The 18,671-nt window shown below is 34.7% G+C and overlaps 3 protein-coding genes across 3 annotated transcripts in view; 2 read left to right on the top strand and 1 right to left on the bottom strand.

Annotated features, from left to right (window-relative positions):
- The window catches only part of LOC108343910 (uncharacterized membrane protein At3g27390-like), a 36,177-nt gene extending 19,431 nt beyond the window's left edge, over positions 1-16,746 (top strand). The window contains exons 2-11 of the mRNA XM_017582351.2: positions 12,765-13,173; positions 13,843-13,951; positions 14,040-14,235; positions 14,324-14,460; positions 14,656-14,944; positions 15,205-15,311; positions 15,385-15,529; positions 15,619-15,814; positions 15,937-16,180; positions 16,288-16,746. Of these exons, the coding sequence (XP_017437840.1) occupies positions 13,080-13,173; positions 13,843-13,951; positions 14,040-14,235; positions 14,324-14,460; positions 14,656-14,944; positions 15,205-15,311; positions 15,385-15,529; positions 15,619-15,814; positions 15,937-16,180; positions 16,288-16,525 (1,755 nt within the window). The 5' untranslated portion in view covers positions 12,765-13,079 and the 3' untranslated portion in view covers positions 16,526-16,746. The remainder of the gene's footprint in view (positions 1-12,764; positions 13,174-13,842; positions 13,952-14,039; positions 14,236-14,323; positions 14,461-14,655; positions 14,945-15,204; positions 15,312-15,384; positions 15,530-15,618; positions 15,815-15,936; positions 16,181-16,287) is intronic.
- On the bottom strand, positions 967-2,271 carry LOC128193704 (uncharacterized). The gene has a single exon (XM_052867785.1). It carries the CDS (start codon positions 2,269-2,271, stop codon positions 967-969), a length of 1,305 nt encoding a protein of 434 aa, XP_052723745.1.
- A 79-nt stretch (positions 16,747-16,825) lies between the features above and the next one.
- Positions 16,826-18,271, top strand: LOC108343911 (early nodulin-like protein 1). Its single transcript, XM_017582352.2, has 2 exons — positions 16,826-17,391; positions 17,772-18,271. The coding sequence occupies exons 1-2, from the start codon at positions 17,010-17,012 to the stop codon at positions 18,092-18,094; spliced, it is 705 nt and encodes a 234-aa protein (XP_017437841.1). The 5' UTR covers positions 16,826-17,009; the 3' UTR covers positions 18,095-18,271.
- The last annotated feature ends 400 nt before the right edge of the window (positions 18,272-18,671 follow it).

Genomic DNA, 18,671 nt, shown 5'->3' with positions numbered 1-18,671 from the left:
GTAAGGATGTCGTGGAAGTTTTGTCGTGGCTTCTCACTTGTACTAATGATTATTTTTATTAGATTAGATAAAGATGAAAAATGCAAAACATGATGAATGCTAGTGATAAGTGGAAATCACAGGATGACGATGACAATACTGATGGAAAATTAACACAAGCCGATACCAGACAAACATCCCTTATCTTTCATTTAAAGAAAATTTGATCCATTACATCGTCTAAGGAACAAAACAAGCAATTCTGATGTACATCAATCCCGTGCCCGGGCAATGAAAGATTTCATCTCTCCCACCAACCATTTACAATGATTAATAAACAATTCTATCTCCGTTGGTGAGTTACGAAAATGAGTACTTGCTTCAGCATTCGACACCATCCTGGGGATGTCTTCAATTGCCCCATTTGCCAAAGCAGCCAACTGAGAGAAGCTTTCCTTCTAGTGCTTTACAGCCATTTCTTGCTCTGCGATGTGCTCTTTCATTTGCTTTATCAAGGCCTGATGCCTTTCTTCAAATTCCATCGACCTCCATCGCTCCTCCTGCTCCTCGATGTAATCCTCCATTTGCTTTAACATGGCCCGGTACTCCTTTTCGGCCTTCGCCAACTTCCAGTGCTCCTGATTCAACTCTGCCTCAAATGATGTAGCCATCTCCTTCATTTGATGCCCCACTTCTTGTACTTGGACCTGCGCTTCTCTTAGTCTTTTTAGGGCTTCCCTTTTATCCCTCTTGACTTCCTCATAGAGTTGTTTCCACTGCCTGCCCTCTTCTAAAACCACCTTCTTCTCATTTTCCCTCATGGATAATTCCTTACTCGCGGCCGCTAGATCCTGTCTCACTCGAAATGTATAATCCCTCTCAGCCTTCTGGCTTTTGACAATGCTATCATAAGCCTGCGACTTTTCTTCATTATCATTTCTCATATCCACAAGATCACTACGCGCCCTTTGTAATTCGTTTTCCAACCTAGCATTCCTCACCTTCAATTTTTTTCATCTCAGCCTTCAATTGTTGCACCTCTTCACTTTCTGGGGCTTGGGATGGTCCTTCACTAGCTGATTGATCCTTGATTGGCTTGAAAGACAACTTGACTACTTTCACTCTCTCCAGAATCCAGGTGTGATAACTAACCCTGCTATCCACTACTCCATCCCTCAAGTCCTTCTCTGCTCGAACAACATTTTCCCACGCGCTTTTAACCTTTCTTAACGGTTCGATGAAATGTCCGTCTTCGTAATAAATGAACAGGGTAGCAAGGTAATCTGATGAAGGTGCCCCTCTCATGGAATGCCCGAATTGTCTTTGCACCAAAAGGGGGTTGTAATTGACACAGTACCGGGCCCCTATGAGAGGCACATTAGGAAAGCTACCACAATGTTGTATAGCCCGTTTATTTCCGAGCCAAGGAAGGCACCATTTTATACTTCTTTCGCTCAAGCCAGCAAGGAATCGGGCCCAATCGTTTCCTCCCTTTCCTTTGAGCCTTTGGTGTGACAAAGTTTCCGATAGACTCTTGACGTCGACCATCTCCTTAAACATGCGCGCTGTCATCCATGTATACAACGCCGGTAAACAACAAAGAATCTTCTTTCCCTTTCTCTCCTGGCAAAAACTCAAGGTCCCATAAACATCCGCAAGAACTGTTGTTACAGGATTCTCCGATCTGGTTTTACTCGCCACGAAGACGTCTATTGCGGTGTAATCCACGAATTCTTCTATTTTGGGAAACAAGACAATGCCATATATGGTGAGGGCTAATACATCCATGAAAGTTTCCCAATCCTCTTTATCATCCAGGTGATGTAAATACTGCTCTAGATATCCCTGTGATAACCCATGCAATTGATTCCTCATCATCATCCTATCTTCAAGCTCCTTGGGATGTAGTTTCATGATGGCAGCAATGGTGGGTATAGAGGCATGATGCTCTAAATGTTGATAGGGAGTGGTGCCCTCCAGTGGCAAACCCAAGAAATGCTCGAACTCCTCTATAGTTGGCGCCAACTGAAAGTCTTGAAATGTGAAACATCGAAGCGGAGAATCATAATATTGTGCCAAGGCTGTGATAGCAGGCATTTGTACTTCAACCTCCATTAAATTCAACAAATTTCCATATCTTCTCTGAAAGGTTTCTCTCTTTATAGTCTTAAGCCTTTTGCCTAAGTTTATCAGCCCGGTCAAATTTTCAACATGGGTCCTTAGACTATACTTTTTTCTTAAATCGGAAGAGTCGGTGTGCCGTGTAGCATCGGACCTTGTGTCAACATCCATCTCGTATGAAGTCAAGTAGGTACCCGTAATTTCCTTTAAAATTAACACGTTACTAAATGATGTATGAATATGATGCATGATAATAAAACAACATGACGAAACAAAGCACATGCATGGTATGAAATGTAATATCATTAAAAAACGAACAGCGCGAGGATTACAGAAGTACATATTCCTCCCATCGTGCCTTAACAAAGGTTCACTGTTTTGAGTTCAAGGTCAAGTATATGCAATCTCACAAGGATGGTTCCCTGAACCTAAAGGTCAAAGGTTACTAGAGCTATGGTCCCCTTCATAGCATCTCCACAACAGTCGAGTAATCAACTAGGTGTGGAAACACATATGAAGAGAACAGACTCTAGCTGGAGTTCTCACGATAGCCAAACAGGAAGTACATCCCAGAGTGACACCGCTACACAACTCCTCTAATTCTAAGTTACCCTCAGACCCGGGTATAGGGCCTCACTCATGATATGCCAAAAGTGTGTGTGTGAAGGGAGAACATCATGCACATCCAAACCCTCACCTGCAAAACAACCAGAAAAATTCCCAAGCAGATATAAACATATTGTTTACCCCAGGGTTCAATATTCAACAGTTATTGCAGTTATTCCAAATATCAAGCATAGATAGAGAAAAGGGAAAGAAAGACACAAAGCAAAACCACATCGAATTCGCGCATCTAATTAAATGGCTCGACTCTCTAAGAAGATATCTCCCAAGTGGAGTCGCCATCTGTCGCAACCGGAAAATCACGACGGGACGACGATCCAAAGAAACGTGGTATCGGAAAGAGATTTGGAGTCGCCACCATAGTTTATTCTGGAAAACTACGGGAAAACCATAAAATGATAAGGCATGGTCTACAAGAACCAGATTCTAAGCTCGGGAGTCGGTTACGTATAGGGAAGGTATTAACACCCTACGACGCCTGCCTTAAGGCAGTACCTTTAATTAAATACACGAATATGAGGTGGTTTTCAAAATGTTTAACTTTCCCTTAAAATAAAAAATATAGCTGTTGAGTGTATCCTAGTTACTACATCACTCGGGTACAAGGACGTCTGTAGCTACACAGATTCATACAGTCCGGACGTCTGTCTAGTAATAGATTTCGTATGATGTTATATATATATGGAACTATGTGTTGATGTGTATTGTGAATGCTTATTTTATATCTTGATGTATGAATTAAATTGCATAAGCTTACCCTTCGTTTTCCTTATGTTGTCTCTCGTCCTTGTATGTCCGTCTTGTCTTTGCGATGATCATCCGTGTGGATGTGAGCAGATGGAGGTGCGATACTAGAAGAAATGCTGGAAGAAGAAAATTTGGAAGATGCTAATCTGGTTGAAGTGGAAGTTAAAGCCGAGCCCTAGAGCGCTCGTTACACTTGTAGTTGTTAGCCGTTTAGTTTTAATATTTAACGTTCGGTTGCTTGATTTTGTAAAATCGTTCGTCTCTGAACTTTTCAATACTGTTGTGTTTGTATTTAACCCTGTACTTAAGTCGTTCGGCTTTGGAAGTTTAATTATAGTGTAAGACTGCATTGTTTAACTGTTAAATGTAATTAATTCTAATTTATGGTTATTACTGTATTTTGGGATGTTACATGCATGTGACATCCGGGCACTGACGAGGGCGGGGAGTGACGCCGGTGCAGGGAGCACGAAGTGCGGGGAGCACTGACAATAAGCGGCTCCTGGCAGGCTTCCAGTGGAAGGGGCACATGGACGAATCGAGCATACACCGGAATGAGAGGGATCTGGAGACTGTATAGGTATGGGACTATACAGTTGAAGGATAGCTTAAAGAGATTGATTTGGCTACTCATATCACCAAATGCATTTGCTTTTGTCGGGACGTTACATGCTACAATAGGGCACATTGATGTGTGATTTCCTAAACCCTAAACCAATCTAATATGACTCTATTAGAAAGTAAAATCACTACGTGCATATGTCCAAAAAAAGAAAGAAAAAGAAAAACATCTGCATGAGCATGCTTCCCTTTCATTATTAATCTCTAGGCCTTTTCATCTTACACCATGAAAACAAATTCTGCGTAATGAAGATGATTTCTACTTTTAAAAACACACACACACACACACATATATATATATATATATATATATATATATATATATATATATATATATATATATATATATATATATATATATATATATATATATATAAATAAATGAATAATCAAGCATCATTAATTCGAATCAATAATTTTTATTAAAAAGTACTTTATTCATGTTAACAAATATTTATTTGTTTACGTTTTCATTACACTATCTTCTTCTCATTTTAATGAAAATATATATACATATATACTAACTTTTGGTATATACTTTTTGAAATGATTTTGGTATGGTGGTTGTATTGTTGGTTAGCACTAGAGACGTGAGTGTGTTGAATATTTGATAATGATGTTCCTCGGAATGTCCTCAAAGCAAAATCAAATGGATCTTCATTAATTCTTCAACCATAACATGAATCACAATTTGCAATCATGCATATTAGACTTAGATACTCATGTACCTTAAATATATAGAAAAAAAGGAGAAATGTTCATTATATCATAAATATCTATTATTGTTAAAGATTTTACATTGATTAGATATAAAATATATGTATAATATATAAATAGTTATAAATTTTATTTTATTCAGAGCAATTTATTAAGTTGAGTTAAATTTAAAATTTACTTTTTAAAATAACTATTACATTCTTAAATTTAAATAAAATAAGTTATACCTTAATTATCAATAATAGTTTTCTTTCTATAATAAATTATTATATATGAAGATTTATATATAAGGCTAATTAGTATGAAACATTGTTTTATTAATGTCATTTAAGAATAAAGATAAATAAGGTAGTTAGGCTAATTAGAATAAGTTATTAAATTTTGTAGTTTATATGAAATATATGCTTTAAATTTTTTTTGAGATATTAATTACTAAATAATCGTAATTAACTTTGTAAAATATTACTTACAAAATCTTTTTTACTGTTTTCAAAACTCTACAAAACATTAGTAGTGATAGGCCAAACTAACTAAAGGCAATTTCTTTCTTTTTTTTTGAAAAATAAATAAATAATGTAAACCATAACAAGTGTCATCTTACAAGCAACAAGCTCAATAATGCTTTAATAATCTACAAGGTGATCCCTTACTTTTTATTTATTGTTTTTCTCTTACTTTTAGCATAAAGGGTACCCTTTACTTATCTAATAGGAATAGTGATTCCTTACCACATATTTGGATAATATATAATACATATATCATAGTCCACCTCTCATAATAAAGCATATAAAATGAAATAACTTAACTTTAATTTCTACGCCAACGATGCCATCTGGATTTGCCCTAAGTTTTAAATTAAAGAATAAAGAGAGTAAAGCCACACTTTGGTACAATTCATATTAGAATATTGCCCAAGAGAAATAGTATAAAGGTATACTATTTAATACACTTTGTTGGAATTTGTTTTCTTTGAAAATCATCATAAAATTAAAATTAATCTCTTATTTAATTTTTTTCTCTTCTGATTTTTGTTTTCATTTTGAAATATTGTCTTTGAAAAACACTTTAATAAATTAAAAGAGAAGTAATAATATTTGTTTAATATTTTTCTCTACTAATTTTAGTTTTCGTTTTGAAACCTCTTTTTTTATGTTATGATTTTATTTTTAAAAGACACTTTAACAGATTAAGAAAAATAACATATATTTTCTTTGTAATTTTTTTCTTCTATCACATTTTTTACTTATAAAAATTATTTTAATAATTAAGAATGAAAAATACATATAAATTATCATCTGTTCTCTAAATGTTATACTTTTACGTATATCAAAATAAGCTCCTTAATTAAGAATTAAGGAGTAAAAGTGTTGAAGTCTGAACAAAAATTATAAAAACTTATGTTATTATTCAAAGTTTATTTAAGATATAGTAAAATAATAAAATGTTATTGTCATACTTTTATAAACAAATGGGCTCATATTCCGAAAGTGAATAATTTTATACAATCTTCCAATTACAAACTACCATAGCGTTAATGTTGGAGAACGTGAAGTTTTTTTTATTAGAAATTTTAATTTTGAGTAAATATAAATATGTTTAATATTTGGAGAGGAAATATTTTCGTCCATCATGGTAAATGATAAAATTAATTGACGATTTTTACTCTGACACGTATAATTATTAAACTCATTTTAATTAAAAAAACAAATTACTTTTTTAATTATTGATACAAAATAAAAATAGTAAAATGTTTTTGAATAAAAGAAAATTCTATTGACACATATGATATATAAAATATGATATTTGTGTCGAGTATAACATGTCTGTGATGTGTTTATATATGCATTTATTTTGAAAATAATATGATATAATATGTGATATATGTATATTGAAAATTATATAATAATTCTTAAAACATAATAAATATAATATATGATTATTATTGTAACATCCCAAAAATACAGTAAACACCATATAATAGAATTAATTACGATTAATGATAAACCAAATCAGTCTTAAATAACGTAAGCAAAGGTTCCGGCCGAACGGCCTTACAATAAGTTAAATACAAAACAACGCTCGACCCAAGCATGCCTGACCGAACGGTTTACAAAACAGAAATACCGAACGGTCAATTAATCAAAAGGGGTCATTCTAAAATCAGTACAATAAAAAAAATATCTAATCTAAACAGCTAACCGAACGTCTACTGTTCGGCCTTCATTTCAACATCTACGAGGGTTGCTTCCTCCAAATTTATTCTTCCAGCGTTTCCTCAAGCAACGCCTCACCATCTGCTCACACCCACACGGATGATCATTGCATAGACAGGACGGACGTACAATGACGATCGACAACGCAAAGAAGGGGACACAGGTTAAGCTTATTGAATTTAATTCAAGTAAAATCATTCATTTCATAACACATTAAACATATCAAATATTTCACAACATATAATTAAATCAATCCCTTAACTCAATCAATTCCTGATACTAGACTGACCGTCCGGACTGTATGAATCTTGTGTAGCTACTACGTTCGTGCACCTGGGTGATGTAGTAACTGGAAACCTTATCAGCTGCCACCCGAGGTTAGTCCGTTCCGTCCAAAGTACCCATAAGGACTAGGACCTCCTGCCGTTCCCACACATCATGTACCCCCTCTACGTGAGGACGAGTACTCACGGAACATCAGGATGAAACGTCGGCCAAGCTTTGTCCACATTCATACATTACAAATCACAACTTTCATTCTAGAGTCGTTCCTCCCTGGAACGCTCGTTCAAATTCCACAACCGTTTATTCATCACATATACTGTTCATCATTTATAATCTCTCACTTTATTTTTGTTTTTGTCTTTCAGTACAAGTACATAACATCACGAACGTTCAGCCCTCTTTATAACGAGGACAAACGTGAGAAACGAGACCTAAGAAATTCCCCCGTTCCAAAACAGAATAGGACCGACTACAAGATAGATGGACGACCTGTATTAACATGGGTTCTCAACATGGTCGGTCGACACAGATGGACGACCTGTATTATCATGGGTGATCAACATGGTCGGTCGACACAGATGGGCGACCTGTATTAACAAGGGTGCTCGACATGGTCGGTCGACACAGATGGATGATCTGTATTATCATGGGTGATCAACATGGTCGGTCGACACAGATGGTCGACCTGTATTAACAAGGGTGCTCGACATGGTCGGTCGACACAGATGGATGATCTGTATTATCATGGGTGATCAACATGGTCGGTTGACACAGATGGTCGACCTGTATTAACAAGGGTGCTCGACATGGTCGGTCGACACAGATGGATGACTTGAGGTTCGGTTCGTGGAATATCAAGGTTGGCCAACTTGTCGGAAGGACCAGTGGCTATAGTTCACATACAGAAAACCAATGATAATAAACGACTGAGCACGGTAGAGAACATTATTGAAGTTAGACCAACAATATTTTCATCTAGAGATTATACAAGAAAAGAGTATGAGCGCTTGGTGTAAGACCGAGCACTACTCAGTACTAATGATAGGTATAAGACCGACACTGCTCATTATAGGCTCTAAGTAGAAGATCGACATTCTCATCCTCAACCAGAATTCTTCCCAAATGAAAGTATTCCATTTCAAAAAAGTTTACTAGAACACCAAACGGTCAAGAACCGTTCAATGCTGATTACTCAATATCGTAAAGGAATTTTATACTCAAAATTTATTTACTTTCAAACTCATTTTATTATCATATATCAAATAATCACATATCACAAAATCATGCTTCATACAACTTCGCAGAATGTACATGCATCACAGTCAAAAGCATACGAATTAAATTGAATAAGCTTCCCTTACCTGGATCAATAGTGAACGTCCTAAGAGTGTGATTTTTGACTCGTCCAACTATGGCTTTCTACCTCAACGATTTTTCTTACGTTCTTCAACTAAGTCTAACCAAAAGAAAATTCAGAGAACTTAGTTTATACCCTTACATGCAACTGAATCTTAGTTTCGCATGTCATCCAGAAACGAGCGTCTAAGTCGAGAGACTTACCGGTTTCAGAATCTGGAGCTGTTCGGTCCAGGATAAAGCTCACGACGCAGGGAACGTTCCTATGGTTCTGAATGTTGAACGGAGAAGAAATGGGTGAGTAACAGTAGAGAGAAGGAGGGAGTTTTCTAGAGAGAAGGTGGAGAAGAAGAAAGGTCAGAGTTTTGGTAAGGAAGAAAGTGAATGCAGAGAGTGAAGTAGACTTTTCTGAGATTCAAATTTTGCTCCACAGTCGAGGACGAACGTCCCCTCTTCAGCCGACACCTGTTTTCCACTAACTGGTTTCTGACTCCCCTCGGCATGACACCTGGCGTCCGTTGTTGAAGTGTCGCGTTCTCAGAGTAACACACAAACTGCATTGCACTCCTTACTCCAGACCCCATGCAACGTGACACCTGGCGTCCGTAGGTGAAGTGTCACGCTCTACGGTTGCCACGTACGTTGTTGAGGTGTCTCGTTCTCCAGCTGCCACGCATACTCCAGCGTACGTTATTTTCCAGGGTCTTACAATTATTATGTAAGTCTAAATTAAAATCATATGTATTAAATTTGTTAACATAAAGAATTATAAATTATTATCATCATAAAAATATTATTAATTTATAAATTAGATACTTCATTGATTAAACCTTAATCTGTTGAACACGAACAAGGGTACATGTTAAATATATTAGGCATAGATACATATTCACCCAAATAGAAGTATTGGTCATAGAAAGAAAAAATAGAAATAAATATGATTCTCACCAAATATAATTTATTCACACATTTTCCAATACAAGATTGACATGATAGAATTCATGATTTTATCTTATATAAATGAACTTATGTAACATCCCAAAATATAGCAATAAATCATATAATAGAATATTAACAATTAATAATAACTCAGATCAGTCTTAACATTAAAAGAGAGTACGGTTATGGCCGAACGACCTTACATAACTTTCCAACTAAAAATGTACAACATAAGTGAATTTTGACCGAACGGTTTACACAACCAACACCGAACGGTCAAACAAAAGAAAGAAAAAGGATGATCGAACGACCACCTTACCAAAAACTACTCTACTGACCGAACGTCCTATCAGCATTCATAATCGATACATACGTTCAACCATTCATCAACATGCATTCATTAACAACGAACGTACAACAACATACAATTAAATTAGATAAGCTTCCCTTACCTGGATACGTGATTGAATGGCCTAAAAGTAGGTTTTTGGTTCGCCCGACTACAACTTTTTACCCTCAACGATCACTTAACTCTTCCAACTAAACCGAACCACATAAAAATAAAAAATAACTTAGACTACACCCCTGCATGCAACCAGAACTTGGTTTCGCATGTAACAAAAGATCGAACGACTAAGGGGAGAAAACTTACCAGCTCAAACTTGAAACTTGTTTGGTTCAAGATGAAGCTTGGGTCGCCGGGAACACTTCTACGGTTTCTGAAAGATGATCGGAGAAGAGAAAAGGTTAGTTTTCTTTGAGAGAAGATAAGATTTCTAGTGAGAAGGAGGAGAAAATGAAAGATCAGATTTTTGGAAGAAGAAGGGTGCATGCAGAGAGAGTGGGAAGAAGGTTTCAAAAAATCATTTTTCTTCCCACGTAAAACGAGCGTCCACTCTTCTGCTGACACCTGCATCCCACTATCTGATTTCAGATCCTCGTTTCTTAACACCCGGCGTCAGTGTAGAGAGTTTTGAGTGCGTTTTTAATGAGCTGACAAGAGGGGTTTTGGGTGCATATTTACGAGGTCTGACAACTTATGAAATAAAGAAATTGTTCATTTCTCTTTGAAGAAAATCACAAATTTAAATAAACTTAAACTTTTAGGAGAAACTATATTTAATATTCACAACGAAAACATAACCTAAAATTGATTAAAATAATCAAAATATGTTTATTGATTGAGATTTTATTATTTAGAAAGTAGTTGTAACAATCTTAAAATTTCACTAAGTACATAGGAATGTCATTAATACGTGATAATTCTAATTGATAAAACTACGTATAATTTAACAATGTCAATTAAGATCATTACAAAGCAACAATTGTATTACGTAAAACTCTAACTTAATTATTTAATGTCTTTCTTTAGATATAAGTTCTATCAAACTCAAGTTTAAGCAATAGAACATCATAACACACATAATAACGAGTCACACTAACTCTTATCATTATAACCTCTTTTTCAATTTTGCATAATAACATCCTTTCACAAATATTTCATCACAATTATGTTGGTTTACGATTATAAATTAGTATATACAACTCATTCACTATCTTTCCCTGTCATCACTATGTTTAAATCTCATTTCTCCCATTCACTAATAGATTAAACACATCACAAATTAACACTAGAATCATCAACATTATCATATTTCAAATTCCATTAATCAATCCACTCATACTCGCATTCAAACACATTCCAAAATACAAAATTCTTAAATATAATCCCAAAACAAATACTCATTTCATGAAAATTAACAACTTTTAAATCATCAACTCCTTTCATGAAACATAAACCACTTATAACATATATATAACATAGAGAGAAACACATAAAAATACATAACAGATAACATACCAAATATTTTCCTTCATAATTTCAATCTTCATATCCCAAACTTGTTACTATTTAAATCTTACTAGAAATTACAAATTTTCGATCTGTCTATCTTTTAACTCCCCAAAATCTCATACTTTCAATGCTCAGAATAATACAAGTTGTCATGATCTTTAAATTACAATAGTGCAATTTTTATTCATTTTACTACAATTTCCATAACTCACATCTTAATAACCTTACCATCCTACAATTATGCAAATACCATAAACACTCTCACAATTTAATAGCACACAAAACATAAAATATCCCAACTTTTAAATTCAATCCCAACTCTCAAAAATTTCAGATTTGTCATTATTCAAAATTCAAAATCAAGATTAATTAATTCAAATAATTAGTTTTCCTTATATATTAAAGAGGAACTCATTAACATTTTGTGATTTAATACTTCAGATAAAAAAGAAATAAAATTTAATATTATTAAATTATCGATTATTTTAATCTCATATATATATATAATTATTAAACTAAATTCAGCTATTTAAAAAAAAAGGTAAAATATCGAATACAATATGTAAGTGAAAATAAAGACATTAAAACGACTTTTATTTTGCTATATCCTATGTAAACTTTTTGAATAAACAAAATCAAAAACAGAAAACGTTTCCACCAATACTTTTCACCGTCAAGTATCCACAAATACGCGTTATATATATATATATATATATATATATATATATATATATATATATATATATATATATATATATATATATATATATATATATATCACGCATATTTTTGCAGAAAATGGTCATATTAAATTGAATAAAATTATGATAAATTAATGTAAAATCTCTTTCAAATATTTTCTTTAATGATGAAGCATAACCATAAATTATTGCGTCGCTCTCTAATTCACTGTTCCAATTCCTGCGAATAGATTCGGTTCATAGGAACTGTTGTAATAATTAATGTAAAAACTAACGAACTGCGTGCATGTCATATATATATATATACATATATATCAGCTTCAGGTTCAGGTCCCATGTAACTGTGTTTTGTTGTACCATATTCAAAGTGGTCTCTTACTTTTCCTTTCGCAAATCAAAACAAATCGCACACCACAAGTCACCAAATCACACACTCTTTGCTTTGCTTTAGGCCAAAGTTGAGCACAAAGGAATATGAGATGCTCAGAATAAAGGAGTGTTGATTAGAAAAAAATAAAATGAATGAGAATTTGGCAAAGCATCATGTGATGGATGCTCGTTCATAAGAAGAACTAACTATATTCATAACTTTTCCTCTCATTTCAGGCATAACTCTCATGATTCTCACCATTCTCAAAATAAAATATGAGCACAATCCCACCGTACCCTTTTCAAATATATATTAAGGCTACAGCTCAAAGTTCTAAAATAGGGGAGAAAATGCGGTTTAAGATTGACCCACCTGCTGGTTTCTGCAGCTATGGCAACTCGCAGAATGAAGAGTGATTTGGGTTTTGGTGCTGAGATAGCCAGTTGTGATGACAGAAAACTGGTTTTTTTGATCTGGGTGTGTAGTTTTCAATCATTATCATCTTTGAAGTTGTTAAAGTTTGAATCTTTTTGTACTCGAGGGGCTGAGCAATGGAACCTCCAACAGGATTTTGGGCTTCAATATGGAACTTGGTTTGCTTTCTTCCTTTCTTCATCGGTCTTTGGCTTCTTGGCAACATCAAAGGTGGAATGCCCATGATTATTTTTCCATTTTTCTGAGTTCGTTCAGCTGTTTTATATATATATATGTATGTATGTATGTATGCTTTGATTGAGAAATACTAGTTGAACTTAAAAGAGATGGAATTTCTTGGTAACTGCCTATGCAAACTTTCTTTTGTTACAAGTTATTTTAGATAATTATTCATTTTAATGTGATGGTTTTTTCCTTTGACAATGGACATTTGAAGATTTGTTCGTAATATAGCATGTGTTCCATTTTATTACATATTTGTAGGAGATTTACTCATTTTATTTAGCTGGCGACAAATACAGATTGAATGATGTTTCCATGATTGTGTGATATTAACAAGAGAAAACAATTAAATTCCATGTTGATGATCAATCTTTTAGTTTTGTTCATTAAGCACAACAAATTTTATGTTACTGGAAATTAAAGAAAAAAATAAAAGTAAACTATTTAAACTACATGACAAATAAGTATGTGGTATTCCAAAGTTTCAACCATGACAAAGAATTTAGCAGTTTATTTTTCCCTCTAAAGAATATATACAATAGTTGTTTTGTTCTCTCCCTCCCTTTTCTTACACAATCTATCTGTTGTTCTAAGTTTCCGCTTCAGGATTATGATTTATCAAGCTCACTCATTTTTCAATCTGTACTATGATTTCAGGTGTCATTTTGTGCCCACTGATATGCTTAATAATGACAATTGGCAACTCAACTATCATATGTGGTCTTTGGCCGATACATTGTATTTGGACATATTACTGTGTAGTTAGGTGCTTACCCTGGCTCCAGTCTCTCAAATTTGATTTTCTCATTGTTTTAGATTTCTTATTGTTTCTTGTATTGATTTCCTTAACTCAGATCAGAAAAATTAGGACCTGCACTGAAGTTTGTTGCATGCACATGTCTACTACCAATGGTGTTGATTTTATGGCCATTGGTTGGCATTGTTGGAAGTGTTATAGGTGGAGCAGCCTATGGATTCTTTGCACCAATATTTGCTACTTTTGAAGCTGTAGAGGGAGGAAAAGAGTACAAACTTTTCCATTGTTTCATTGTATGTTTCATTTTTTAGGTTATTAAAATCCTCGTTAATTTTGTCCTTCTGTTGTCACTCAATACAGAATTTCATATTGCATCTTCAGGATGGAACATGGACCACTATAACAAAGACCTTTGATATTGTCAAAGATGTGAAAAATGAATGCTATGATACTTATTTATCTGTTATGGATGACCTCTTTCAACCAAAGGATCCAGATGGAAACTATTATGACATCAGGTTTTGTCATTACATTCTGAGTTTGGTTTTTGTTGTACCATTATGTCTCTAATGAAACATACCTTGGAATTTGTTGTAAATGCATCCAAATCTTTGGTTTTAGGTAACAGGGGGTTTTATTATACTGTGCATACCTATAGTATGTTGTAAATGATGCAAAGGTCTTCTAGATTGACAAAAAATGTTTTGATGCAGGCTGCAATATCTTCCTGGAGCTATTGTGGCTATGGTTCTTGGGGTCATAGTTGACACACCAGTTATATCTACAATTTCTGTATGTAAAGGCCCTTACATGCTTTTTAAAGGGTGGAACCGTCTTTTACATGATCTTATAGGTCGTGAAGGCCCTTTCTTGGAGACAATATGTGTGCCTTTTGCAGGCCTTGCCATTATTTTGTGGCCACTGGCTGTTGCTGGGGCGGTTCTGGCATCTGTGTTAGCTAGTTTCTTTCTGGGTGCCTATGCAGGTCTTATCACTTATCAGGTCAATCTTCATACAAGTTTTAAGTATATCTATTGAGATTACAAGTTTTAAGCATGATATGTTATGCTTATCTTAGCCTTAATCAAGCTGCATATATTAAAATTTCAACTCGAGATCACTAACTAAACTTGAAATAATCCACACCCAGTAGAGTTAATTTTGTAACAGAGTTAGATTTAAGTCTATAGTCTAAAATGGTATTAATTAAAGCTTATGTTAAATTAATCCAATAAGTATTTGTTTCTTTCTAATGTTTGCAGGAGTCTTCTTTTTTGTTTGGCCTAAGGTACATTGTTGCAGCTGTGTCCCTTTATGATGAATACAGCAATGATATTCTTGACATGAAAGATGGATCCTTCTTCCCAAGGTCTCTTTCTGCTATGCTTTCTATTTCGTGTTGATGATGTGAGTTGTAGTTAATGCAGTTGATTGTTTGATAGGCCACAATATCGAAAAAAGACTGAATTGAAACCATCATCAAGGACACTTCTCCATTCAAATTCCCTCACAAAAACAAACTCCTTTACAAAGACACTCTCTCGTGCAATATCACTGAAAAATATACCCGAGTTCAAACCATTTGAGGTATTCTTTGCTACCGAGTTCTCAAATATCAATTTTTGTATTCATGTTATGCATCTGTACTAAATAAACATTCTGCATGAGTTGTGTAGCTGTTGGATGGCTTGTTCAAAGAATGCCATCAACTTGGAGAATCACTGATTTCTGAAGGGCTAATAACACATGAAGACATACAAGAAGCAAAGTTTGGCAAAAGGGGTAGAGTCATTAGAATTGGTTTGCCAGCTTATTGCCTTCTCCAAGCTCTTTTTCGTTCTGTAAAAGAGAACTCCTCTGGTATATTGATAAGTAAGGGATCATTGTTGCACTACTAGTAATCATTTGTGTGCGTGCTTGTTTAATTTTCATCTACTGTTTGTATAAAGTAAGCATTTTCAAGAAATAATTAGGCTTACACTTTCTCCATGCAGGTGAGGATACTGAACTAACTACATCAAACAAACCGAAGGAACAGTTTTTTGAATGGTTCCTTAATCCCCTTTTGGTCATTAAAGAACAAATCAAAGCTGAAAATCTTAGTGTGTCAGAAGAGGACTACTTTGGCAAATTAGTCCTCTTCAATGGTGATCCCACCAGGGTAGAAAAATCATTTATTGGCCGCAGAGTCCCAGAATCTGATCGCAAACGTGCTGAACTTCATGCATTGGCAAGAAGGTACATATCAAACCAAATCAATTTGGTTGTTTTGTTATAACTATTGCACTAATTTTCCACTAAGGATTTCTCCCCTCATTTTTTTTTTTCATTTATCTTTCGCAAAGACTTCAAGGGATCACTAAATTCATCACAAGGTTCCCTACCTACAAGAGGCGTTTTGATGTTATCTTAAACACACTATCTGATGAGCTTGCTGAGAAGCATGGTGCTTCCAAAATAATCAGATCAAAAAGTGCTTTTCCTCGGATAATAAGTTTGAGATCCTTCAATTGCCAAACATCTAAATCAAATGATTCTGAACAGGAGTCTGAACATACAAGAGATTTGGAGACTTCATTATAGCAACATCGTGTTATATTGTAACATACTTTTATAGCCTGCAAAGCAGATGTAAATCATTACTTTTTCTTTTGTTTTAGTGTCAGTGATAGTTGTCGACCCTTTTGTGTTCATTTGTTTGTTCTACACCTCATACCCGTGCTCATTCATAGATATGACAGAAAAATGTAGCAACAATATGTGTGTATATGGCATTACTCAAGAAAAGTGCAATTCCCTTTTCACTATTAGATCAATTAGTCTACTTAGAAAGGTAATACGTGAAGTGAACATAGAAAAACAACACAAGTAGCACCTTAACACAATGCTGAATATGCCAATAAACTACCATGACCCATGATCCGTGATTATAGCATTTTTCTTCTTGTGTGTATTTCTGCTTCCCCCACTAAATTTCCTATCTGAACTTTCAACCGTGTTAATTTAATTGAAAATTCAACCCAAATTAACAGTCAAATTAATCTGCAAAATTCGAAGGCTCCAAGATATGATTGAAAATAACTGTAATCACCCACTACTCCCATTTCTCGTCCAACTCACTCAAAACCAACTTCGCCACTCTCTCGATCTACATCTATATATAAGAAACCCTTTTTTCCACATTTCCTACTACACCAAAGTGTGCTATTTCTACCACAAACTTCTGCATTCACTCTCCTATTGCCTCATACTATCAATGGCTACTTCTTGTTCCACTTCCCTATTAGTGTTTCTCTTTGCCATTTTTTCCACTCTTACATGTTGCTCTGTGGCTTCCAATGAATTCCAAGTTGGTGACTCAAATGGGTGGGCTGTCCCTCCCCAAAATGACACCAACTTCTACAATGAATGGGCTTCCCACAACAGGTTCCACGCTGGTGACACCCTCTGTAAGCACTGCATCTCTCTTTAAATCCCCACTCATAATTAGTACAAAAGATTTTAACTTCCAGTCTCATTGTGATCTTTAATATTGTAGAAAAGTACAAACAACTATGTCCACCACATTGTGAAACGTTGTCACACGCTACAAAATCCTTAATGTTGTGGCTACAATCGTCATCATGAACCAGTTTTCAAAATCTGCATGACACAAATTTTAAGAACCTTGGTACTGCAGAAAGTTGTAGAAATAGAAAGTCATGCTAAAATGTGTTACAGTTTTGATAGCTACCTTTAATATTGTGGAAACCAGAATGTTTAAGAAACTCTTGAAGAGGTAATTGGTGCAGGTGTTTTTTTTTATAGTAGTTTTCTATTTTAATCGCAGGGTTTAAGTACAAGAAGGATTCAGTGATGGAGGTGGATGAGGGGGATTACACACACTGCAATGCCACACACCCCAAACTCTTCTCCAACAGTGGCAACACCAAGTTGAAGCTTGGCCACCCAGGGACCTTCTACTTCATGAGCGGTGCTTCAGGGCACTGTGAGGTGGGACAGAAGATGATTGTGAGGGTCATGGTGGATGAGTCTCTTCCTCAACATGCCAAGTCTTCTGGCTACCATATTGCAATTTCTCCAACTGGGCTGTCTCAAGTGCTCTTCTTTCAGTTTCTTTTGGCATCTTTCTTAGGTAGTTTGAGTAATTAGGAAATTCAATAGGTGTGTTTGGAATGGAATGTGTAATGTGTTCTTGTTCATATGCTTTTATATAGTTAAGCTTTTGCATTGATTTCAAATACTGTTTGTAAAGGATACAATTTCTTGCTATTGTTGAGCAAAGAAAATGAGAATTGAAACAAGGAATATTGTGTCCTTTACCAATGAAGTATTGGATTTGATGAACCTTCAATTTGAGTTGCCAAATTATCCATGTTTATAATTGGTTAGTAGAGAGGATGAAGCTTCAATTTGAGTAGCCAAAATCAGAAATTTCAATTGTGTAGTAACGGTTATTTTATGAAGAAAATGGTGTACTAATAGAGTGTAAAAGTTATCATCAAATACTTTCACAGCATATGCAAAAGAATTTTGAACTCGTGAAACAGATTAGGGCTCATACAAGAGTTATTAAGCCTTGTTATGTTGGATTTGTCTTTGGGTTCCCAGAGGTAAAGAAAACAGAATATTTTTCTATTTCACTATTATTACGTTTAAAGTTGTGATAAATATTAGTCTATGTAATAATTTTATACATATAAAAATTAAAATTTTTCAATATGAAACT

The sequence above is a fragment of the Vigna angularis genome, chromosome 8 (assembly GCF_016808095.1).
Source record: "Vigna angularis cultivar LongXiaoDou No.4 chromosome 8, ASM1680809v1, whole genome shotgun sequence".
NCBI classification, from domain to species: domain Eukaryota; kingdom Viridiplantae; phylum Streptophyta; class Magnoliopsida; order Fabales; family Fabaceae; genus Vigna; species Vigna angularis.
This window is presented reverse-complemented; position numbering and strand designations above follow the sequence as displayed.